The 24739-nt window shown below is 49.2% G+C and overlaps 2 protein-coding genes across 5 annotated transcripts in view; both read left to right on the plus strand.

Moving 5' to 3' along the window:
• LOC102462085 (protein CLN8-like) overlaps positions 1–24739 on the plus strand; it is a 61012-nt gene that overhangs the window by 5714 nt on the left and 30559 nt on the right. The gene's annotated exons all lie outside the window — the stretch shown is intronic.
• On the plus strand, positions 422–12089 carry LOC102462327 (protein CLN8-like). Of its 4 annotated transcripts, XM_075923581.1 has the most exons (4): positions 422–3167; positions 3706–3773; positions 8462–9111; positions 10424–12089. In XM_075923581.1, exons 3-4 carry the CDS (start codon positions 8569–8571, stop codon positions 10745–10747), a joined length of 867 nt encoding a protein of 288 aa, XP_075779696.1. In that variant the 5' UTR covers positions 422–3167; positions 3706–3773; positions 8462–8568; the 3' UTR covers positions 10748–12089. The 4 variants fall into 4 exon arrangements, with proteins under 4 accessions (XP_075779696.1, XP_075779697.1, XP_014436422.1 ...); XM_075923582.1 differs by lacking the exon at positions 3706–3773 and having other exon boundaries at positions 422–3162; XM_014580936.3 differs by lacking the exon at positions 3706–3773 and having other exon boundaries at positions 423–3167.

Raw genomic sequence — 24739 nt, forward strand, 5'->3', positions numbered from 1 at the left:
CACACTGCCATGTGTGAGCTGTGCTTTTGCAGAAGAGCATCCATGGCAGCGTGGATGCTCTCTTGAGCAAGAAAGTTCTAATGGCCATTTTAGCCATAGGTGTTTCTTGCGCAAGAAATCCCTGCTGAGCATCCACACTGCCCTCTTGCGCAAGAGAGTTTACACCTGTTAGAAAAGAGTGTAGCTCTTGCACAAGACACCCTTTCTTACCGCGCCATACTGTAAATTTCCTTGCGCAAGAGCAGGCAGGCAGTGTGGCTGCTCTGTGGGTTCTTGCACAAGGACGGCTGTACTTGCATAAGAAGCCACGAGTGTAGACATAGCCTTAGAGGGAACACTTCCCCCAGTCTCTCTGCCCCCGAGTTAATGTCACACACATTGGGTTAATGCAACTGCAGTTAGTTGCATGGGGAGGTGTTTGGGGGGGGGGGGGGGGAAACTAATCCCTGTTGGTAGGAGGAAAATGGGAAAAGTCCTTCGAGAGGGGTGACATGACACCTTTTACTTCTGGTCATGTGTCCATCTTGCCCTGAGCGTGTTGCATCCAGAGGCCTGGCTAATGGGGGTCAGGGCGTGGTTAATGGGGGTCAGGGGATGTGGCTAATGGGACACCACCAAAAATTATACAAATCTGCCAGCCCCGGAGGAGGAGTGCATCGGCAGGTTATTTTTCATACGTGTTTTCTTGTTTTGTTTTTTTGCTCAACAAAAATTGCTGTGGGGCCCCATTGAAATTGTTTGAATTGGGCCCTGCACTTCCTAAAGCTGGCCCTGGGGGTGAATGGGTGGAGAGCTCAGTTTCTTCCCCCCACCCATGTAGGCCAGGCTTCCCACTGGCAGGGCAGGGAGGTGGGGGAGTAGAAACTCCGACTGTCCCCTCCAGATTAAACTCTGTCATTTCCCCAGCAGGCTTGGGAGGGCCACAGGGGAGAGAGAGCAGCAGTGCATGGGGGGCAGCAGAGCCTGAGCGTGCCCCAGGTGGGGGAGGGGGATGCAGCAGAGCCTGAGCCGGGTTCCCTGCAGGCAGCAGTTTTAAAACACTGAGGTCTGGGAGCGGCTCCTGAGCTCCAGCCACCCCTCCCACTCACAGCAGCAGCGGTCACTGTAAAAGCTGCTGCCTGCACACGTGGAGGAGGAGGCTGTGCAGCACCGGAGGCCCTGTGAGACGGGGGCCATCCTGTGGGCTGGGGAGACAGCCGCAGCGGGCTCTGCAGGGGGTGGGGGAGCAGAATTTTTGGGGGGAACCCCGGGATTCCGTGGAGCACTGTTTGGGAAACACTGCCCCAGGGAAAAGTTGTTGAGCAAAAAAAAAAAGGAGGCTCGCTCCTTTAATCCTTTATGAGCGGCCATTTTGAATTCTGTTCTCTCCGCGGCACACCAGTGTGCAGTGGAACACATTTTAAGAAACGTTGCTATACAGGGCCTTCCTCACCCTCCACCCGCCACCTCCCCCGGCTGATCTGCATGGAGGGAGGGGCTGAAGCTGTGGGGAAAAGGGGTTACCAACTCGCCTAGACAGATGGGCAGGACGCCATTTACTTCAGTGATGTCTGGTGTGATAGATAGGGTTGCCAGGTGTCCAGTAGTCAACCGGATAGTCTGGTATTCAACCGGACAGCCCGGTTTTTGGGTCCTCTGTCGGGTAAAAAAAATTCAGAAAATACCGGACATGTGCAATGTCTGGTATTTTCTGGTTTTCCGGCTGGGCGCCCAAGGGAAGCTTGGTGGGGGTGGGGGAAGTGGCTGGGAGGTGGGGCACAATTGGCGCTGAGAGCCTCTGGTTGCGTGTGATGCCTTGGGAGGAGGGGAAGCCCTGTACGTGCTCCTGAGCGCTGTTCCAGCATGTTGTGGAGCCACACCCAGACTCAGTAGTGCTTTGCCGGGACCGTGTGCTGGACAGCCAGCACCTGGGATCTGCACGTGCCCGGGTCAGTCCCACACCCCACCGGCCGATTTGCCCCCCCTCGTTCCCTTCCCGGTCGACTGGTTCTCCCCCACTTCTCCTCCGATCTTCCCCAGCTAGCCCCGCTTCCCCCGCCAGCCCCACTTCCGGCAGCCAGTTCTCCTCTCTTCCTCCTGATCTCCCCTGGACAGCCCCACTCCTCCCTACCCCTCCACCTCCCGCCAGCCCTGCTTCCTGCCGACCGGTTCCCCCGCCTGATTTCCTCCGGCTAGCCCCACTGCCCCTGACGACCCCCCAACTCCCTCAGACAGCCCTGCTGCCCCTGACCCTCTCTCCCTCCACCAGCCGTGCTTCCTGCTGGTTGGTTCCCCCACCCGATTTCCCCCAGACAGCCCCACTCCCCCCAGCTCTGCTTTCCACTGGCCGCCCTTCCCCTCCTCCAGTCCCCCGGCTGGTAATTTTTTTAACTCACCTGGTAACTCTAGTGAGAGAGTTGTCAGCCTGAAGCAGAGCCTGAGGAGCCGTATTGGCTGGAAGATTCCAGAGTAGCAGCTGCTGGGGGCTGGATGCTGAGCCCAGGGGAAACTACTGAGCGGTAAACAACTTTGACCTTGGTCTCCACTCATAAGAGTGATAAGAATGTCATTGAGCCAGTGTCACATTACTGAATTTGAGTGAGGCAGCCGGATCACTGCTGCACCCATTGGGGCGTGGGGTTTGTTGGTCCCAAAAGTAGTATAAAGGGGGCCATGCGAGATGTCAAATAGAAGCTTACTGTCTTCTAATTTTATATATGCTATTCATGTAAATGTATAATGTCTGCGTGTGAAGTTATATGTACTTTGTGTGAGTATTAAATATTTCTCTGTGTGTGGTTAAACAGTGGGCAGAGCTTGGCCTATAGACATGCTAATTAGCGAGGCTCTGTGGGACAATTGCACTCAGTGGGCCAAGGACACACCTCGGGAAAGAGGAATGACACTTAAGGGCTACCAGCAGGGAACACAGGGATAGACCACTGGCCAGGTGACCTGCTGCAACCAAGAAGTGACCAGGAAGGAGGTATAAATTTGCCATGTTGCCATCTCCATTTTGTACTCAGCTCAGCTCTTCATCCCAGGGGCAGCAGTGCAGGGATCGAAGAGCCGGAAAGAACTGTGGACCCATCCTGACCTAAGATGTGCAACAAGGACTTTTAAGCCAGCAGTTATAACATCTTTGCTGCAAGACTGCATCGAGAACTGGGAGATTCGATGCATGTAATGTATGATACTTTAGCAACCTTACTCTCATGCTTTTCTTTCTTGTAGTAATAAATCTTTAGATTGCAGATTCTAAAGGATTGGCTCAGCGTGATTTGTGGGTAAGATCCAGAGAGTAAATTGACCTGGGAACTGTGGCTGGTTTCTTGGAACCAGACAGAACTTGTTCGGGGAAGGTGAGATTGGGTTCTAAGACCCCTTACCTGTGTATGAGGCCTGGGGCCATCTGGGGCACGGATATTGCTGAAGTGTCGGAGGGGTTTTGCTCGCGAGGCTTCAGGCAGGCAGCTGAAGTGCTCTGTGGGACTGGTTTGTGGCCTATCTGGGAAGGTCTCCAGTCTGGGGGCTGTAAGGAGCCCGGAATTTGAGCAATTTGCCCTGAGCGGACACCCTCAGCTGTGCCCAGACCCGGCCCGGTACGTCACAGCCAGGTACATGCACACCTGGTAATCAACTGTAGTATAGCTAGTATAAGGAGTTTCGTGTCCAGTGAGTCTCACCAGGAACCTAAATCTCAAAGGGTGTCCTGAATCCCTCTAGCTGGAGCCATGTCCGCTATGGCTGGGTACAAGGTAACTGGAACAGGACTTCCTGCAGACTAAATGGGTGTAAGCATTTCCAAGTACCTGTTACTTTTTTATGCATTGTTCTGCCTGTATTTATTGGTTTAATACTTTGCAGTAGCTGTGTAACCATTTGGCAGTATTGAGCCTGTAACAGCAGTGATGTAGTGAGATTAATAAAAGCAACTATCTGTCCCTAATTGACTCTGTCTTGAAGCGAATCCACAGCCCTGATGCGGCCTGGCCCTGGGCCTTGACATCTCTCTTCCACTTCTTCATATACAAACTATATATTATTTACAAGCCTTCCTGTCTTTTGTTTCTCTGGGTATGTCTACACTACAAAGTTAGTTCGAACTAACGGACGTTAGTTCGAACTAACTTTAATAGGTGCTACAATAGCGTTCCGCTAGTTCGAATATAATTCAAACTAGCAGAGCGCTTAGTTCGAACTAGGTAAACCTCATTTTAGGAGGATTAAGCCTAGTTCAAACTAGCTAGTTCGAATTAAGGGCTGTGTAGACCCTTAATTCGAACTAGTGGGAGGCTAGCCCTCCCCAGCTTTCCCTGGTGGCCACTCTGGGCACCACCAGGGAAACTCTATGCCCCCCTCCCGGCCCCGGACCCTTAAAGGGGCACGGGCTGGCTACGGTGCCCATGCCAGGTGCAAACCTGCCAGCACCCAGCCAGCATACCCTGCACCTGGCACGGATCGAGCCAGCCACCCGATGCCCCCCAGCCCTCCCCCTCTTCCCGGGACCAGGCTGGCGGCTCCCGGGAGCTTGCCCAGGACCGCAAGAAGCGGGCACCTGCCTGGGCTAGTGCGGACATCGTGGACTTTGTTCACGATCTCCGCACTAGGCACAGGAAAGTGGCCGGCTTGGGCAGGAGAGCTGCCAGCCTGGCCACCCAGGAGCAGGTGTGCATGAAAATCAAGGAGGTCCACTGAGACCCCCGACCCTGAGCCCTGAGCTTACAATGGCCATCCTGGGTCAGACCAAAGGTCCATCTAGCCCAGTAGCCTGTCTGCCGACAGCGGCCAACCCTAGGGACCCTGGAGGGGATGGACCAAAGACAGTGACCAAGCCATTTGTCTCGTGCCATCCCTCTCCAGCCTTCCACAAACCTTGGGCAGGGACACCACTCCTACCCCCTGGCTAATAGCACTCCATGGACCCAACCTCCATGACTTGATCTCACTTCCCTTTAAACTCTGTTCTAGTTCTAGCCTTCACAGCCTCCTGCAGCAAGGAGTTCCACAGGTTGACTCTTTGCTTTGTGAAGAAGAACTTTCTGATACTAGTTTGAAGCCTGATACCCATTCCTTTCCTTTGGTGTCCTCTAGTCCTTCTTTATGGGAACTAATGAAGAACTTTTCTGTATGCACCCTCTCCACCCAACTCCTGCTTTTAGAGACCTCTATCCTGTCCCCCCTCCGTCTCCTCTTTTCTAAGTTGAGAAGTCCCAGTCTCTTTAGCCTCTCTTCATATGGGACCTGTTCCCAACCCCTGATCATTGTAGTTGCCCGCCCCTCTCCCACCCTCTCTCTTCCCCTCTCCCACCTCCTTTTCCCAGTCTCCCCCAGTTTTGTTCAATAAAGACAGATTCCATTTTTGAACACAATTGTCCTTTATTTTGTACATCAAGAAAAGGGGCTAGGGAAGGATAAGTGGAAGGAGGTGAGAGAGGAATGGGGTACGAGCCCCCGATGGGGAGGACTGGGCTGGCTCTGCGGGCTTCTGGGGGTGGAAGCTCTCCTGCAGCCCCCCAATTGCCCCCTCTCCCCAGATGGCAGCCTGCGGCAAGTGCAGCCGGGCTGATGGCCGAGTGATGTGATGTGCCCAGTGTGGGCACTCCGGGCACTCCAAGCCAGGACTGGTTTTCAAGCGGGGCACCCCTGAGAACTGTCTGTCCGGGGTGGGGGTCGGGTCCTTTTAAGCACAGCCCTCGGCTAGCCTGAGACAGCATCTCCACGCTCTAAGTCCTCCTCTGATGCCCTGCCGGCACTGCTTCCGGCCATCCTTAAGCCCAGGGTCCACTTAATGTTCATGGTCCACTTAATGTGGACATGCTAGTTCGAATTAGCAAAACGCTAATTCGAACTAGTTTTTAGTTCTAGACGCGTTAGTTCGAATTAGCTTAGTTCGAATTAACTAATTCGAACTAAGTTAGTTCGAACTAACTCTGTAGTGTAGACGTACCCTCTTTGAGTGTACAAGACTTACAAACGTGCACAGAACTGTGCTGCTGCAAACTTAGTTAAAACACCTCACAGAAAAAAAGAAGTGGAAGAAGCAGGGATATCTTTTTTCAGTTTCAAACCGTTAATTTATTCTTATGAATTAATACAAAAAATATTTAAAAGTTCTGATTATAACAGACCAAAATTACATACTTTTGGGTATCAAAGATTCATTTATTATGTTTACATAATCAGTAATTTTTCTAGTCAAAATATTACAGTAAGTGTACACAGATACTAAAACAGGGGTGGGCAATAAGCAACCTATAGGCCACTTATTGCCTGCCCCTGCTATAAATCCAGGGATCCATTCTTATTTGCCTTGACTGCATTCCCAAGAGTTCAAGGCTCCTTCATGTTTTCAGGCAGTGTAAAGTGGCCTTAAAGTAACTGAGAATGAAGCCCATAGTGGGTGATTTGTTACAGCTTTGAGCTGTACCCTGTAAACTGTATATTCAATCCTAAAGACTCTTAGAGTATTTTTGTTGTGTTTTGTAACTAGTGTCAGAGAGTCATAGAGGCCAAGTCTGTTGGCTCTGGCTTGGGTGGTGGCACTAACTAGTATTGTAAATCTTGCGGCTCAGGCTCCCAAACTCACCCTTCACCTTGCATTTCAGAACCCAACCCGCATCCTGAACAGCTACACAGCTGTTCTTAGTGCCATAGCAAAAGCCTCAGGTTGTGTCTACGCTGGCACGATCTTGCGCAAAAGCGGCCGCTCTTGCGCAAAAACTTACTGCCTGTCTACACTGGCCGCGTGTTCTTGTGTAAGTAAACTGACATTCTAATGTATGAAATCAGGGCTTCTTGCGCCAGAACTCTGACGCTCCCGCTCAGGAATAAGCCCTTTGGCGCAACTGTTCTTGCGCAAGAAGCCAGTGTAGACAGTAAATACGAATTTCTTGCGCAAGAAAGCGCTATGGTTAAAATGGCCATCGGAGCGTTCTTGTGCAAGACGACATATACACTGGCATGGATGCTCTTGTGCAAAAGCACATCTCTTGCGGAAAAGCACATGCCATTGTAGATGCTCTTTTCTGGAAGAGTTTTTGCACAAGAACTCTTCCACAAAAGAGTTCTTGTGCCAGAAGCTGCCAGTGTAGACGTAGCCTTCAGTGTGTAGACTGAGGCTCAGAGACATACAGGTTAGCAGCTATTCAGGCTCTAGGAGGAAGGGAGGGAGGGAGAGGAGCAGGGACGGAGCATGAATTCCCTGATTTATGGCGTTCAGAAAGTACTGGATGTCAGGAAGAGTAGAAAGTGCAGGTTTCCAGTTACCCAGGGTATGTCTACACTACCCCTCTAGTTCGAACTAGCGGGGTAATGTAGGCATACCGCACTTGCAAATGAAGCCCGGGATTTGAATTTCCCGGGCTTCATTTGCATAAGCGGGGTGCTGCCATTTTTAAAACCCCGCTCGTTCGAACCCTGTGCCGCGCGGCTACACGGGGCATGAACTAGGTAGTTCGAACTAGGCTTCCTAGTTCAAACTACCGTTACTCCTCGTGGAATGAGGAGTAACGGTAGTTCGAACTAGGAAGCCTAGTTCGAACTACCTAGTTCGTGCCCCGTGTAGCCGCGCGGCACAGGGTTCGAACGAGCAGGGTTTTAAAAATGGCGGCGCCCCGCTTATGCAAATGAAGCCCGGGAAATTCAAATCCTGGACTTCATTTGCAAGTGCGATATGCCTACATTACCCTCCTAGTTCGAACTAGTGGGGTAGTGTAGACATACCCCCAGTGCGCGAGGTGTGTGGGAGAGAGGAGCAGAGAGAGGATCCGTGGTCAGCAGGTGGAACCCTAGGGGTGCACAGGCTGCAGGTTGCCCACCATTGACAGCAATGCAGCCACCTGAGATGAAGGAGAACCACATCCCGCCCACTTAATTAGCCTCATTAACACAAGTCCTACAATTGACAGGTACTTCTTTTGCCCATGAATGCTCATGAGTCTTTATATTTTGATTAGTCTCTAAGGGCTTGCCTACCCTAGAAAATGATTTCACAATAATTTATTTTTAAATAACTCCCAAAATAACTATTTTGAAATAATGTGTCCACACTACAGAGAAGCCTTGAAAGTAGTCTGAGGCGGGCTCCATTAATGTGGACGTGCTGCCTAGACTTAGAGCCACAAAAGCACTGGGAAATAATTTGTCTGAATTACTCTGGGGAACAGTTGTTTTGAAAGAGCAGCACTGGCGTGTCCACACTAACACTTTCAAAATAACTATTTCAAAATTAGCATTATTCCTCATGGAAAGCAGGAGTTATTTTGGAATAACTATTGGTAGTGTGGACACTCTGCTTGCTTTTTTCAAAACCGGGAGTTATTTCAAAATAACTCTCTAGTGTAAACCAGGGATAGGGTGCCACAGGACCACTCGTTGTTTTTGTAGTGAAACTCGTGAGCTTTTATAAATGGGGAGATCATATGGAAACGCAGACACAGCCATTCTCTACAAGTCACTCTCTCTTTCTCTTAAATTGCAGGTGGGTTTCTGCTCTGTGTAACAGCCCAGGCTCAATAGCCATAAAAAAGACCAACGAGTGGGTGAGGCGCATCAGACTACCTCCAAATATTTTGAATTATAAAAGAAATGAATCTTGCAAATGATAGTGCAACTTCCAGAGACATATTTGACTGGGACTATATTCTCTGGAGTGTTCGTTTAAAGTTACTAGCAGCTGGCTTTTTTATGTACCTGGGAGTATCTTTTCTAGCTCACTGGCTGTCATTATGGATCAGTGCCAGTTATCCTGCTTTGTCAACAAAAAAGAAGATTGAATGGAATATAGATATCACACGTGGCGTGTTTGGAGTTCAGTGTTCTATAGCTGGGTTCTGGGCCTTGCTTATAGATCCAGTTTTCCAAGCTGACAAAGTGTATTCACAGCAAAATTGGAGCTGGCTTCATTGCTTAGTAGCCTCTGGCTGCATGTTACTTGACGATGTATATCTTCTTGTGTTTGATATTGTTTTCAGGACACGTAATATGATCTTGTTAGTTCATCATTTTTTTGCTTCTGGTGCACTTCTTGGTCTGATAATTAACATAAAGTCTGGACACTATCTAATCCTGATAGGACTTCTGCTTGAGATGATCACTCCATTAAACTGCCTGACAACATTGCTTAAAGTGGTAAGAACTTTCTGTATTAAGTATTGGTAAAAGATGTTTCCACTATAAACTTCACGTTGTCTCTCCCTTAAAAAAAAAAAAACTTGCAAAAAATGACCACCAAATTGGGAGATTATTTCTGGGATCATGGTAGAATTCCTCCCCACCCACAACTTGAAGTTATTGGCCATGAGAATCCTTAATTAAGGCACTATGGCCGAGTCTCTGGCAGCTGTGTAGCTAAGGGTATGTCTAGACTACACCTCTCTATCAACAGACAGATGTAGATTAGGCACATCGAAATTGCTAATGAAGCAGGGATTTAAATATCCCATGCTTCATTAGCATAAACATGGCTGCCGCTTTTTTTGAAACAGTTTTTTTCGAAGAAACAGCAGTCTAGACGTGGATCTGTCAAAAATAAACCCTTTTTTGAAAGATCCTGTATTCCTCAAAAAGAGGTTTATAGGATCTTTCGAAAGGCTTTATTTTTTGACAGATCCGCGTCTAGAATGCTGGTTTTTGTTTATTTGGGGGGGTTTTTCGAAAAAGCTCTTTCGAAATAAAGTGGTGGCCATGTTTATGCTAATGAAGTGCAGGATATTTAAATCCCTGCCTCATTAGCAATTTCTACATGCTTGATTTGCATCCCTCTGTTGACAAAGGGATGCAGTCTAGATGTAGTCTAGAAGAGTCACAGGAATAAGCAGGAAAAGGGTGGAGGCTGCCTCCTGTCCTGCTTGTGTTCCTGGCCCAAGAACTCTAAGCCACTCCTAATCTAAGTTCTCAAGTTTGGGGTGTGGCCCCAAGAGTGCAGATTCCCCTTAGTTGGGATTTTTCAAAAGGTTCCCCCCTTTTACCAGAGGGGTAGGAATGGGGGCTTACTTGCTCTCCTGACATGCTCTGCTCATGCCCAGAGACTGCTGAACCAGGGTCCTGCGCCGGGTTTCCCGCTGTGCCTCTCTCTCTTAAATGGAATAAGAGCCATGGGTGGCTCTTACCACATTTCAAAGGCAGTGGTGAAGCCGAGATAGCGAGCGCCCCGCCCTGCTCCTCCTTACAACAATTAATCGAGTAGTCGATGGAAATTCCATTGAAATTTAACATCCCTAGTATGCACATAGCTTGTAACATGGTTTAGAATTCTTCTTGACAAAGTTGCTACGTATATGTGGCATCTCTTAGTACACAAGAAAAACGATTGAATGTCTGTATGGCAGTTTACACAAAACACAACAGTAAAGCTAAATATCTACTTTAGTTATAGAAAAACTGACTGCCTTATCTTGAAGCTGGAGTCTCATTTCTCTATCTTTGTGTTTGTCTCTTCCAGACTGGCAATGCTAATACTCTTCTGGGGAAGGTAAACCGATGGGTGCATCTTCATATTCAACACTGCCGTGTGGTCCTTACTTATCACATGTGGTGGGTGTGTATTTCCAACTGGAATGATGTGGTGGAAAATCTGGGACTTCCATATTTTATTGTCTTTTTAATGGGGCTAAGTATACTTACATTTATAATGAATCCATACTGGATATACACATCGACTCCACGACTCTTTGGTCCAATTGACACAAACTCTCCAAATACAGCTTTGAAAAAAGGATCCTCTGGAAAATTAAATAGTGAAACATTCCAAAAGAAGAAGATATAGTTTTGGAAGATTATTGTTTAATAATTATATTTGATTCTTCCATTCTCTGTTTTACTGATTAAATGTATGCTTCTTTGCTGTTCAACAGTTTCCATCAGGGCTTTCCATGCAGTACTATTTTGCATATAGACAATTATTTTTGCATATGTTAAGGATAACTTCATGTTCAGCAATCAGGAATAACCATGGTATAAATTTCTCATATTAAAAAACGAGTTCGTACAGGATTACTTGTTGTTTTTTAAAGTTACAGATCAACATGGCTACCGCTCTGAGACTTCTCATATTAAGACTTTTATAATGGAATAGGTGAAAACTGCCCATTTAATTATTACAGATTATTAATACCAATGCAACTTCACAAAAATTGTCTTTTATGCAGGTATGTCACAGGGTATGCACATCCCATCTCTCTTTGGGGGTGGAGTGGGGGTAGTGATATTACCTACAGCCCACTGTACTCTGCCTGACTGTCTGAGGGTTCAGGGATGTACGCCCTAATGGCCAGGGTCAATATGACTGCCATCGGCATTCAGGGCCATGTGGCCTAATGAACATAGTTGAGTGCTACCTAAAGGGGGTGGTAAATAGGAATAGGACCCAGGTCCACCCTACTCCACCAGGTTCCATCCCAGGCCCTGTCAACGGTGGGTGATTACAACATGCAAACCTTACTTGGCTGGCAAATACCACTCATTCTGCCTCCCTGGAGCACTTTCTCCTGAGTCTCCTGGAGGTGGAGTTCATATATCATTGGCATCTCTGGATTCCCTGGCATGGGTGGATCACTGGAACTCTGACTTTTGCATATCGACTGTAGGTAGAAGGTTACAAGACTAATCATAACATAAGAACGGCCGTACTGGGTCAGACCAAAGGTCCATCTAGCCCAGTATCCTGTCTGCCGATAGGGGCCAGCACTAGGTGGCCCTGAGAGGGTGGACGAAGACAATGATCAAGCAATTTGTCTCCTGCCATCCCTCTCCAGCCTCGAGGCCAAGGACATCATTTTATCCCCTGTCTAATAGCCTTTTATGGACCTAACCTCCATGAAATTATCTAGCTTCTCTTTAAACTCTATTATAGTCCTAGCCTTCACAGCCTCCTCTGGCAAGGAGTTCCATAGGTTGACTACATGCTGTGTGAAGAAGAACTTTCTTTTATTAGTTTTAAACCTGCTACCCATTAATTTCATTTGGTGTCCTCTAGTTCTTCTATTATGGGAACTAATAAATAACTTTTCTTTATCGGCCCTCTCCACACCTCTCATGATTTTATAGACCTCTATCATATCCCCCCTCAGTCTCCTCTTTTCTAAACTGAAAAGTCCCAGTCGCTTTAATCTCTCCTCATATGGGACCCATTCCAAACCTCTAATCATTCTAGTTGCCCTTTTCTGAACCCTTTGCAAGGCCAAAATATTTTTTTTTTTTGAGGTGAGGAGACCACATCTGTACACAGTATTCAAGATGTGGGCGTACCATAGTTTTATACAGGGGTAGTAAGATATTCTGGTTTTCTATTCTTTCCTAATAATTCCTAGCATCCTATTTGCCTTTTTGACCGCTACTGCACACTGCGTGGAAGTTTTCAGAGAACTGTCCACGATAACTCCAAGATCCCTTTCCTGATTTGTCGTAGCCAAATTAGCCCCCATCATACTGTACGTATAGTTGGGGTTATTTTTCCCGATATGCATTACTTTACACTTAGCCACATTAAATTTCATTTGCCATTTTGTTGCCCAATGGTGAGATATTCTTTGAGTCTGTTTCTGTCTTGACTATCCTAAACAGTTTGGTATCATCTGCAGACTTTACTACCTCACTACTTACCCATTTCTCCAGATTGTTTATGAATAAGTTGAAAAGGATTGGTCCCAGGACTGACCTTGGGGGACACCACTAGTTACCCCTCTCCAATCTGAAAATTTACCATTTATTCCTACCCTTTGTTTTCTGTCTTTTAACCAGTTCTCAATCCAAGAAAGGACCTTCCCTCTTATCCCATGGCCATGTAATTTACACAAGAGCCTTTGGTGAGGGACCTTGTCAAAGGCTTTCTGAAAATCCAAGTATACAGGCAGTCCCCAACTTACGCGGATCCGACTTATGTCGGATCCGCAGATACGAACGGGGCTGCCACAGAGTACACGGACTGCGGGACCTCGCGGTCCTGCCGCCCGTGTACTCTGGGGCTTTCTCTGCGTCTCCCTGGTCTGCAGACCAGGAAGACGCAGAGCAAAGCCGCGGAGGGGCTCGGGCAGCGGGGCAGCCTTGGACTGTCAGCATGCCCCTCTGTTTCCACAGACCAGCATGAGCATGTAGTACTCCAAAAGCATATCTGGAGTCGGTAAAGATGTTGACCCGTTTTCCCTCTGATAGTTCAAGCGCACGGGTCAGGGCTACCAGTTCAGCAAGCTGGGCAGATGTCCCAGCAGGCAAACCCTCGGCTCCCACGGTATCGTGGAGGGTCACGACAGCGTAGCCCACCCTCCTTTGCCCGTCTACAACAACACAACTACCATCAGTGTACCACTCACAATCTGCATTAGGGAGCAGTTGATCCTTTAAGTCCGGACGGCTGGAATATTGGGCATCTATTATCTTCAAGCAGTCGTGCTCCTGCTGCTCTGTCTCCGGTAAAAGAGTGGCCGGGTTAAGGGAGGGACAGGTTAGCAAGGTCACTTCGGGGTTCTCTAAAAGCTTAGCCTAATACCGAGCTACCCGAGCCTGGGTGAGCCAAAGACCACCCTTAGCGTCCAGCAGGGCTTGGACCATATGGGGAGTATACACTTGCATGACCTCCTTCCCCCCCAACGTCAGCTTCTCGGCTTCTTCAAGTATTAAGGCTGTTGCTGCGACCGCCCGTAAACATGCAGGCCAGCCTTTGGCTACTTGATCGAGTTGTTTGGAAAAGTAGGCCACGGGTCGTTTCCAGGTGCCTAATAACTGAGTAAGCATTCCCAAGGCCACCCCTTTTCGTTCATGTACATACAGTTGAAATGGCTTGGAGAGGTCTGGCAGACCCAGGACTGGGGCTTCCATCAGTTTTCTTTTTAAAGTTTTAAATGCTTGTGTAAGGGGACTGTTACCCCTTACTAAAACTCTGTGGGAGTTTTTTGGTTTACCAGCTTCAGAAGGGGAAGGGTTCATGAGACTGACAGACCCCAGAGACAATGGAAAGCAGTCAACACTCCAGCTCAGCCTGACTGGCAGGTTGTAAGTGGGGATTGTTCTGGCTCTCTCTCTGAGCAAACAGGGAGCTGAAAGAGCAGAGCGAGCTGTGTGCAGGAGAGGTCCTGCAAAGACAGAGAGCTGAGAGGAGTACAAGAAGAAGTCCTGCAGTGACAGAACCAGACACAGACAGGCCAAGCAGTGCAGACCCTGTGTTGAGCAGCAGACTGGCAGTGCTCAGAAAGCCAAAAGGAACAGAGAAGCAACACAAGAAGCTGGAACTGGCCAAGCAGCACAGCCTGCAGCTGGATGTGGTGAGCTACTGGGACCTGCAAAGTGTGGGGAAAGGCTCTGGACTGGGAGAGGGGTCTGGCCACTTAGAGACTGAGGCTGTGTGGTCACTGCCAGTGCAAGCATGTCCAGCCTGCAGCCCCTTGCAGCACATCCAGGGCTTCTAAGGAAGAGACTGTGAACTGTCCTTACACTCTGCAGACTGCTGTGTTGATGTCCCTGTGCTACAGAGCAGGGCTGTGTGTTCTCATTTAACCATTCTCATTGTTTCTTATTCTATTCTCTTTAATCAGTTGTTGTTTAATAAATTGTATTTGCTTTGAACCTTATGAAGTGATCACTGGGCCAAGAAGGCCTGCAGTGTAAAGAGAGCACCTCGGAGTGGGGACACCCTAACTCCTGCCCCTAGTGACTACAAGGTCAGGGATTAAGCCCCAGGAAACCTGGGCCCAGCCTTGTTGGGGTTTCAAGGGCTCTGCTACTCAGGAGAGTGGAGGGGGAGCCCTCAGGATCAGGGAGCCGTGGGGTAAAGGAAGTGGGAGCGGGGACTCAGATCCTTTCGCTGGTTCATTTCACCGGGGTGTATAGAAGCCAGGAAAGTTCCCCACAAGAGCGGGACCATTCCCCCGCTTACATAATTGGCGTCACGAACAGGATCCCATTCAAAGGGTCCATCCCATTGGTTTATTTGTTGAGTTCTGGTAGCACCAGCCAGGCCTGGTCGAGAGCACTACCATGGCTGGAATTGAAGAACTACAGACCCAGGTTGCTGAACTTCAGCGCAGATTATCAGACCAAAGTGAGGCATTACAGCAAGCTAGAGCGGAGCATAGAGAAGCCTTATCACTTGCCAAGGCAGTTATAGACCAACAGGCAGCAGAAGCTAAGAAACCCCCTACTATTTATGTCCCACGGGAGCGGAAGGTTGCAGAGTTTGGTGGCTTCCCAACTAGGCCAGGAGACATTACGGTAGAGGAGTGGGTGAAGTCTGTGAAGGCAGCTCTGCATGTGCTAAGAATACCTGAAGAAGATCATGTGGATTTCATAGAAGAGCACCTCAAGGGCCAGGCCAAGGCCACAGTAAAGTTTATGGCAATGGCAGACAAGAAAGATGTGAAAAAGGTATTTGAACTCCTCCTAGAAGTGTATGGAGACAAGGTACCTATTGGAATCCGGCTAAAGGAGTTCTTTGAGCGAAAGCAGGAGCCTGGTGAAACTATCCGGGCATATGCCTATGAACTCCAGGAGAGAATGAGCAAAGTGGAGCGGCGAGACCCTCAACGAGTTTCAGATGCAGATATGGCGCTGAAAGAACAGATGGTGTTTGGGCTCCGGGATGACTCCCTCCGCCGTGAAATGAAGAGAAGGTTGAAGGAAGAGCCTGGGAAGAAGTTCCCTGAACTCATGCAGGCTGCCATTATGTGGTCAGAAGAAGAGGAGGCTCCTTTGGAAGAGACCGCCAAGCCTAACTCCCGAACACGGAGTGGGGGCCTAGTCAGTGCAACTACTGGGGAAAAGGCCCTGCCCCAAACACAGTTAACGTTGGAAAGTTTAAGTGAAGCTATCCAAAAACTGGCAATCCAGCAGGGGGAGATGCTGAAAGTAATGACTGAGGTGGTGAAAGAAAAATCCACCTCCTCCACTACTTGGCCAAAATACCCCAGGACTCCAGGGTCCCGAAGACCCCCACTAAAGGATGAGCTGGGAAGGTACATTTGTTACACTTGTGAAAGACCAGGGCATACTAGTCGAGATTGTCCACTGAAGAGGGGACTGGAATCCCGAGCGTCTGGAATCCAAGAGACACCAAGATCGAGTAGCACATCAGGGGAAGGCCAAGCGGGGACAGAAGGGTTCCTACGGCTGTCCCTCGGAAAAGGGCAGCATGCCAGCAGTAAGGAAAAGGACCCCGATGATGCTAGTGCATTTGATGACTTCTGTGGTCGAGCTTTTGGGGACTGCTTGACAGTGATGGTAAAAGAGGTATCACAAAACCTGGTAGAAGGTGAGGATGCAATAATCTCAGGGTATTCGTGGGAAGAGATTCGCACCCTGCAAAAAGAAGGGGACCTTGGGCCAGTCTTAGAGGCAGTCATGAAGCGGATGAGGCCAGACCGGAGCTTTGGGGACAAATACCCTCAGGCTAAGAAGCTGACCAGACAGTGGGAGCGACTTAGGTTGCACCGTGGAGTGCTGTTCCGTGTAATCTGTCATCCTCGTGATGGCGAAGAAGTGTGGCAGTTAGTGGTGCCAGTGTCACTTCGCCGACAAGTTTATGAAGCCAGGCATGACCATGGAGGGCATTTTGGAGACAGAAGCACTCTTGAGGTGATGAAGAAGAACTATTACTGGCCTACAATGGCTAGTGATGTAACAGCATGGATCCGTCAGTGTAAGCGGTGTGCCCTAGCCAAGGATGTGTTTCCGCCCACTCGGGCCCCTTTGACCTGCACTAATGTGACTGCCCCAATGGAGGTCTTAGCAATGGACTACACTCGGCTAGAGAGATCTTCAGAGGGGTTTGAGAACGTACTGGTTCTCACAGATATGTTTACCCGATTCACTGTTGCAGTTCCAACTAGAAACCAGACAGCGCAGACAACGGCTGAAGCCCTCCTAAAACACTGGTTTATGTATTATGGTTGTCCAGCACGGTTACACTCAGACCAGGGGAGGAATTTCGAGTCAGGGGTGATATCAGCATTGTGTAAACTGTATGGCATAGCCAAAAGCCGAACAACACCCTATCACCCACAAGGAAATGCTCAGTGTGAGAGGTTTAACCGGACAATGCATGACATGCTCAGAACACTCCCACCGGAAAAGAAACGAGCCTGGCAGGAGCATCTCCCTGAGCTGGTGATGGCCTATAATAGTCACATCCATTCGTCGACAGGGTATTCTCCTTTTTATCTCATGTTTTCTAGAGATCCCAGGTTGCCATTGGATATTCTGGACAGAGAGGGCCCTGAGGAAGATGATGTGACCAATCTGGATGACTGGGTCAAAAGTCACCATGACAGGCTGAAGAGAGCCTGTGAAGTTGCTCTCAGTACGTCTAAACAGGCAGCCCAAAGCAGGAAGAGGACTTATGATCGCAAGTCCAGGGGGGCTCTCATCAGGCCTGGTGATCGTGTACTAGTTCGTAATCATAGACACCGGGGGCGTAATAAAATACAGGACAAATGGGAGTCGAGTCCTCACATTGTAGTTGCTCATAACAATCCTGACCTACCAGTTTACACCATTCGACCTGAACGCGGAGGTCAGGAAAGAACAGTTCATAGAGACCAGCTAAAACATTGCACCTTTAGTTCAGTCAGGAATCCTAGGAGGCGTAGATCGGGACGGCCTGAAGAGACTGAAAGGAGTTGGGGAATGGTTCTAGTCCCACAAACTGAATACCAAAGGGAACAGAGGGTAGCAACCCCAGTCCATAACGAGGATGACCAGATCCCTCAGGCTGACCCAGTATTACCCGAAGACAGGGAAATAGAAAATATGGGTAATGAACCACCTGTTGTAAGAAGGTCCCAGAGAACTAATAAGGGTGTATTGCCTGTTAAACTTAGAGATGATTATGTTATTGGTCCTATGTAATGGCTTAATGAGTGTCCGCATGTCCAGTAGAAATAAGATGTTAAGTATGTGAAATGTTTTTGTTAATTGTTAATGTTTTTTATATGGTGTGAATTTTGTGGCTGTGGTAGAATTCTAGCAAGGGGGAATGTAAGGGGACTGTTACCCCTTACTAAAACTCTGTGGGAGTTTTTTGGTTTACCAGCTTCAGAAGGGGAAGGGTTCATGAGACTGACAGACCCCAGAGACAATGGAAAGCAGTCAACACTCCAGCTCAGCCTGACTGGCAGGTTGTAAGTGGGGATTGTTCTGGCTCTCTCTCTGAGCAAACAGGGAGCTGAAAGAGCAGAGCGAGCTGTGTGCAGGAGAGGTCCTGCAAAGACAGAGAGCTGAGAGGAGTACAAGAAGAAGTCCTGCAGTGACAGAACCAGACACAGACAGGCCAAGCAGTGCAGACCCTGTGTTGAGCAGCAGACTGGCAGTGCTCAGAAAGCCAAAAGGAACAGAGAAGCAACACAAGAAGCTGGAACTGGCCAAGCAGCACAGCCTGCAGCTGGATGTGGTGAGCTACTGGGACCTGCAAAGTGTGGGGAAAGGCTCTGGACTGGGAGAGGGGTCTGGCCACTTAGAGACTGAGGCTGTGTGGTCACTGCCAGTGCAAGCATGTCCAGCCTGCAGCCCCTTGCAGCACATCCAGGGCTTCTAAGGAAGAGACTGTGAACTGTCCTTACACTCTGCAGACTGCTGTGTTGATGTCCCTGTGCTACAGAGCAGGGCTGTGTGTTCTCATTTAACCATTCTCATTGTTTCTTATTCTATTCTCTTTAATCAGTTGTTGTTTAATAAATTGTATTTGCTTTGAACCTTATGAAGTGATCACTGGGCCAAGAAGGCCTGCAGTGTAAAGAGAGCACCTCGGAGTGGGGACACCCTAACTCCTGCCCCTAGTGACTACAAGGTCAGGGATTAAGCCCCAGGAAACCTGGGCCCAGCCTTGTTGGGGTTTCAAGGGCTCTGCTACTCAGGAGAGTGGAGGGGGAGCCCTCAGGATCAGGGAGCCGTGGGGTAAAGGAAGTGGGAGCGGGGACTCAGATCCTTTCGCTGGTTCATTTCACCGGGGTGTATAGAAGCCAGGAAAGTTCCCCACAAGAGCGGGACCATTCCCCCGCTTACACTTGGTCGGCTTCTGTGGACCAGTGAAAAGGGTCCTGATCTGTTCCCTTAACACATTCATACAATGGCTTAGCCCACAGTCCAAACTCTGGAATCTATATTCTACAAAAGCCTGCCATATCCAGAAATGCCCTGAGCTGCTTGCGACTGCGTGGGGTGGGAATTTGGCAGATGGCTTCTTTTCTTTCATTTGAAAGCTGGCGCTCCCCTTGCCGTATGTGGAACCCCAGGTACTGTACTTCTGGGAGTGCGATTTGAACCTTACTTCACACTACCCAATATCCTCGGAGTCCAATAAAGTTCAGGAGGCTCATGGTGGCTTTAAGGCAGGGGGTTAGGCCCACAGCGGCAATTAACAAGTCATCTACATATTGCAGAAGGAGTACCTTGTCCTCATAGTCCCACTCGGCCAGGTCTCTGGCCAGGGCCTGGCCAAAAAGGGTGGGGGAAGTTTTAAATACCTGGGCCAACACTGTCCAGCAAAGCTGTTTCTTAACCCTTTTTGTGTCTTCCCACTCGAAAGCGAAAATCTCCTGAGATGGCGCATCAACTGGAATCGTGAAGAAAGCATCTTTGAAATTGAGAACCGAAAAGTGGGTATACTCTCTTCCTATTGAGGCCAACAGTGTGTACGGGTTTGGAACAACGGGGTGCAGCATCTTAACCCGTTCATTAACCGCCTTTAAGTCCTGGTCTAGTCGGTATGTGCCATCCGGCTTCCGGACAGGCAAGATGGGGGTGTTCCAGGCTGACTGACATTCCCAAAGTGTACCGCAGCTTAAGAACCGGTCTATAGTCTCCTGCAACCCTTCTCTGGCTTCCCTCTTAATCGGATACTGTTTGATCCGCACCGGGCTTTTGCCTGGGAGGAGCTGAACGCTGACAGGGGTTTGGTGTGTGGCCTTTCCCAGGACCCCTGATGACCATACTAGGGGCTACACCTGATCCTTCCACTGGCTCCACTCAGGGGCTTGCACGGCAGAGGGCTCAGCTGCCAGAGTCATTATCCAGGCATTCTCGGGGGGTAAGGTAAGGGTTATTTCATCCTGGGTGAAATGCAGGGTGGCACCTAAGCGACAAAGCAGGTCCCGTCCCAGCAGCGGTGTTGGGCACTTGAGGAGATAGACCAGCTTGTGAGTTATAGTTCTGTTTCCCAGAGTGCACTCTGCTGGGGCATACACTGGACACTGGGCTCCTTTTCCTGTGGCACCCACCACAGTGAGGGAGTCTGCCACGGGCAACTGAAGGGGTTGGTTTACGGCGGTTCGTGCCGCCCCAGAGTCCACTAAAAAGTCTATTTCTGAATTTCCCACCCTCATTTTTACTCGGGGTTCCGGGGGCAGGATGATCCGTTTCCCCTGACACCCCTATTCATGAGTCTCTGCTGCCATCACTGGGGCACATTCTCTTTCGGGGCATTCATTTTTCCAGTGTCCCTCTTTTCAACACAAGGCACACTGGTTGCGACCCTGACGTCTTCCCTGCAGGCCAGGATGCCCGCATCCATGGCCCCGTCCTCTTTCCTGTAACCTTCCCCTAGCACCAGCCTGTACTGCAACTACCATCATTTTCACTTGCTTCTTTTCCTTTTCTCCCTCTCTCAGGGAATAAGCCCTATTTGCAGTTTCCAGAATCTGTGCCCATTAAGTCCTCCTTTTTCTGTAATTTCCTTTTAATATCAGGGGCTGCACAGCTGGTAAAGATCCCCTTTATAATTGCCTCAGTTGCCCGGTCATCGGGATTTGCGTTAGTATTTTGCCGGATGGCGTCCCGAATCCGCTGCAAAAAGGCAACCGGACTTTCCTTTGGTTCCTGTATTAACTCATATGGTTTTGCCCAGTTGTTATGTCGGACAGCCGAGTGCTGGAGACCATGTAAAAGCAACTCCTTGTAGGAGGTGAGACAGGTCTACTGCAAGGGGTCATTAGGATTCCACCTAGGATCTGCTAGGGAAACCATGTCTGCAGGCTCAGGGAGGTTTTGTGGATCCCTTTTATGTCTCCGCTGTGCCTCCTCCCTTGCTTTGGCTATAACCTGATTCCGCTCCACCTCAGACAATAGGGTCCTCATGAGGATATTACAGTCATCCCAGTCAGGCTTGTGTCTAGCCAGACACCCCTCGAACACTGAGATAAACCAGCTTGGGTTCGTGGAGAATTCCCCAACCTGTACTTTAAAGGCTGCTAGGTCCACTGGGTTAAAAAGCACATGGGTGTAAACTCGCATAGTAGTGGTCTGGCGCCCCTCGGCTCCTTGGTGGGCTACCACAGTCTCGGTAATCAGTGGGTAGAATCCCACAGAGGGGGCAACCTCTGGGACCTGAGGCACCTGTTCCTTATATAGTGGGGGTGCTGAAGCCGAAGGGGACACTGAATCTGCCATTACAGCTGTAGGCGAGCTCTGGGGGCTCACATTAGTTACTACTGCACCCGACGGAGTTAAATTACACTGATGCAAAATATCTGTTCTATTTCTTAAAGCCATAAACAACTGCGCATATAAATGTTCATGCCATTTACCCGTTCGCTGACAAAACAGGAGTAATTGGAGGATCGTGTTATAATTGATCCTTCCGGTGGCCACCTTTCCTGGTCCTCTAGCTGATATTGAGGTCAGTCTACTATACAGAACCTTTTCAGTTTACTTTTAGTCATGGGATCCGATCCAAACACTTTCCAGTTCACTAGAATGCATTCTAAAGACGTACACCATGCCCTGCCTGTTGCCTGCCCCATAACCTCAGGAGACACTGGGCATCCCCAGGTTTTAACAGGTGAAAGTCCACCCCACTGGACTGTTCCTACCTTATCCACGGGACCGGTTCCACCGTCACCCGCAATTGCTTCTCCACTATTTGAGCGCGTTGCACCGTTGTGCCCTCCGGGGTCGATCAAACTGTGTCTTCGCCGAGGCCCCCGATAAAGTCACCAGTGTGCGCTGGGCGTCGGTCATTGCCGCAATCCATCGACCACCGGGAGGGGTCTGGGCAAGGCTAAATTTCAGCCTCGAGTCCCATCTGGGGTGCCAAGAACTGTTGCGGGCACAGAGTGCCCGAGGGAGGCAACAGCTGGGTTCAGTGCCCGGTGTGCACATTCCAATAAACACACCGGTGTGGAGAAGCAAAAAAAAAGTTTATTTGAATGCTCAAATAGATGCCAGGAGACTAGACATCTCAGATCAAGCCATCAACGTAAGCAGTTTTCCCTCCTTATATACCCAGGTTGTTTACTTGCAGGAAAATAGTGAACTGTAGCAAGATTCCCACGCTGGGACATGTTGCCAGCCCTATCCTCCTCCTCCCCTCTACAGAGACACATCTGAATTCTTCTTCTATACCACTGATAGTAACTAGGCAACCTCAAAGTCTGTCTTGCTGTTCTCAGCAATCCAGAGAAAAGTTATGTCTGGGAGGAGGAAGGGCGGAAGGGGGGGGAAGGAGGGAAGGGAAAGGAAGGGGGGTGCTTTTAGGATGCTTGGGCCTAGAGCAGGGGAGCTTCATCAATTCTTTTGATCTTCCACTACTCCGAGTTACCTAGGAGCATGTCCAGTGACCCCAACACTAGGAATAAAAAAATGCAGCAGAATTTAGCAAAATACTAAAAGCTTTAGCAATCTTTTGTAAAATAAAAATTGCTCATGTAATGAAAAATTACAGACTAATCTGCATTTACTTTGGTTGTTAAACTATATTCTAAATGCTGTCTAGAAAAGCTGATTTAAGCTTGTTCAATGGGTAGGGTGAGCTGAAATTCACTTTACCTATTTAAAGTCTGAATACTAATCACTGGTATGTAAAGTCATATTTGAACTTCTGCATAAGGCGAATTTCACTGTGTCACCAGAAAGTGTGCTATTAGAAACTGCTGATTAGGTCAAGCTCAATGTCACATGTGTTGGCTTCTAAAATTAATTCCCTAATAAGTAAAGAGACAGTGTTAGGATGTTTAAGCCCCAAATTTAGGTTCTATTAGAAGAAAGAAAGAAAACTAATATTAGAAATATTAAGAATCTTTAGAAAGCAAGAACCCAAACATGGTAGCATTTTGCTAGGGCATGAGATATGTGAAGTGAAACAGAAATGAAACTAACAGGGACCTGCCCTGCTGGTGCAGAGCCAGTGTCAGCAGGAAGCAGCAGATAGCAACGCTCTAGCTAACAGAGAGAGGAGAATTGTGAGAAGGAAAGCTGGGGGATGGGTAGACGGGCAGGCAAGGAAATGAGAAGACGGTGGACAGAATGGCGTAGAAGAAGCCAAATGGAAAGGCTACTCCAGCTCTCTCCTCTCTCCCCTTACGCTTGAGGCTCTCAATGCTCGCAAACCACCCTTCCCTAGCTGGCTCAGGCTCTTTCATTTGCTTCTCCCCCGTATCACAGTTAACCTATGCTCTTCCACCTCCTCCTCCAACGAACCTCAGGCATTTTACTGCATTCACTCCCCCTGGCTCTCAAGCACCCTACTCCCCACCAATTTCCTCAGTTATCCTGCCTTCTCAATCCCCTTCCCCACCTCTGACTCTCCCCCTCACATATATACACACCCAGTCCTGCTGCTGCAGATGGTGACTGCTGGAGAAGGACAAAATGGGGGTACAGGCCATGTGACTTCCCCTCTTGTGGCTCCTCCCCATACCACACATTGCCCAAGGAAGGTCCCCACTTCTTCTTGCCCCACCCCACATCCACTCCCAGGCCTGCTGACAAGGTGGAGTTAAGAGAACAATTACCCAAGGGCCTGGTGACTCAAACAGGCCCAGAGCTCCTGGCTGCTGCCGCTGCTACTGCAACTGCAGCTGTGGTAGTGGCTGAATCCCTGAGCCCTTTAAATAGCTGCTGGAGCTCTGCGCAGCTCTGAGGGGGTGAGGAGTGCCAGGACCTCCATTAGTCCCCTGGGCTGCATGGGCCCTCTGAAAGAATGGGGTCCGGTGTGATTGGAAGAACTATACTATGGATGAGATGTTTCTGTCTGCCAGCTGCTGGCCCTTTGCTCCTCCCCACATGGTAATGGGGCATATGACCCTTCATGTCCCCCATGTCACCACTTAGCAAGGCACATGAGAGAGGCTCCTGCCACTCTCCTACCACTGCCCCAGACAGGGAGAACCCAGAATGCAACCCATGACTGTGACCGGAGAGAATCGTCCCGTACAGCAGTTCTGTATGAACCTGGCAGTTCTGATGAAATAGCAAGAGAAGGTCCCCTTCGCCTTGCAACACTCACATTTTACCAGAAGCAGTTACTGACTCCTGAGTATGGTCTTTTTTGCTCCCCCATTAGGATCTGATACCTTTCCTTAATAGTCCAGTGTAGCACATTCTGACTGAGGATGTGTAACCGCTGCTCTGTCCTTCACTCTGAATCCACGGCAACATCTCCCATTCAGGAGCCCTCTCCCAAACTCCTCATCCCTGGCCCACCCCAGAGTTCACATCTCCAGCTGCAGCCCCACACCCTCTTGCACCCCAATGCCCAGCCAGATTTCCCTGCCTGAAAGCCCATTTCTGGCCCCATCCTGAAGACATCACTGCAAGTCTGGCACTCATACCTCCTCCCACACTCTAACACCCTCCCATACCCACAGCCCCAAGCACCCTCCTTCTCTTCCTAGCCAATCATCCAGTTAGGTGACCCTGCCCCCCACAAATGACTAGCAGCTACTGGAGACAGAGGTGTGTCCTGTCCATAGGATGGTACAGGGTGGCGGTCTTGGGCCACATGCTTGGTTTGGTTCACCATGGTGACGGGAAGCAGAGTGACACAGCCACAGCTCACTCC

Source organism: Pelodiscus sinensis, chromosome 3 (genome assembly GCF_049634645.1).
Source record: "Pelodiscus sinensis isolate JC-2024 chromosome 3, ASM4963464v1, whole genome shotgun sequence".
NCBI classification, from domain to species: Eukaryota; Metazoa; Chordata; order Testudines; family Trionychidae; genus Pelodiscus; species Pelodiscus sinensis.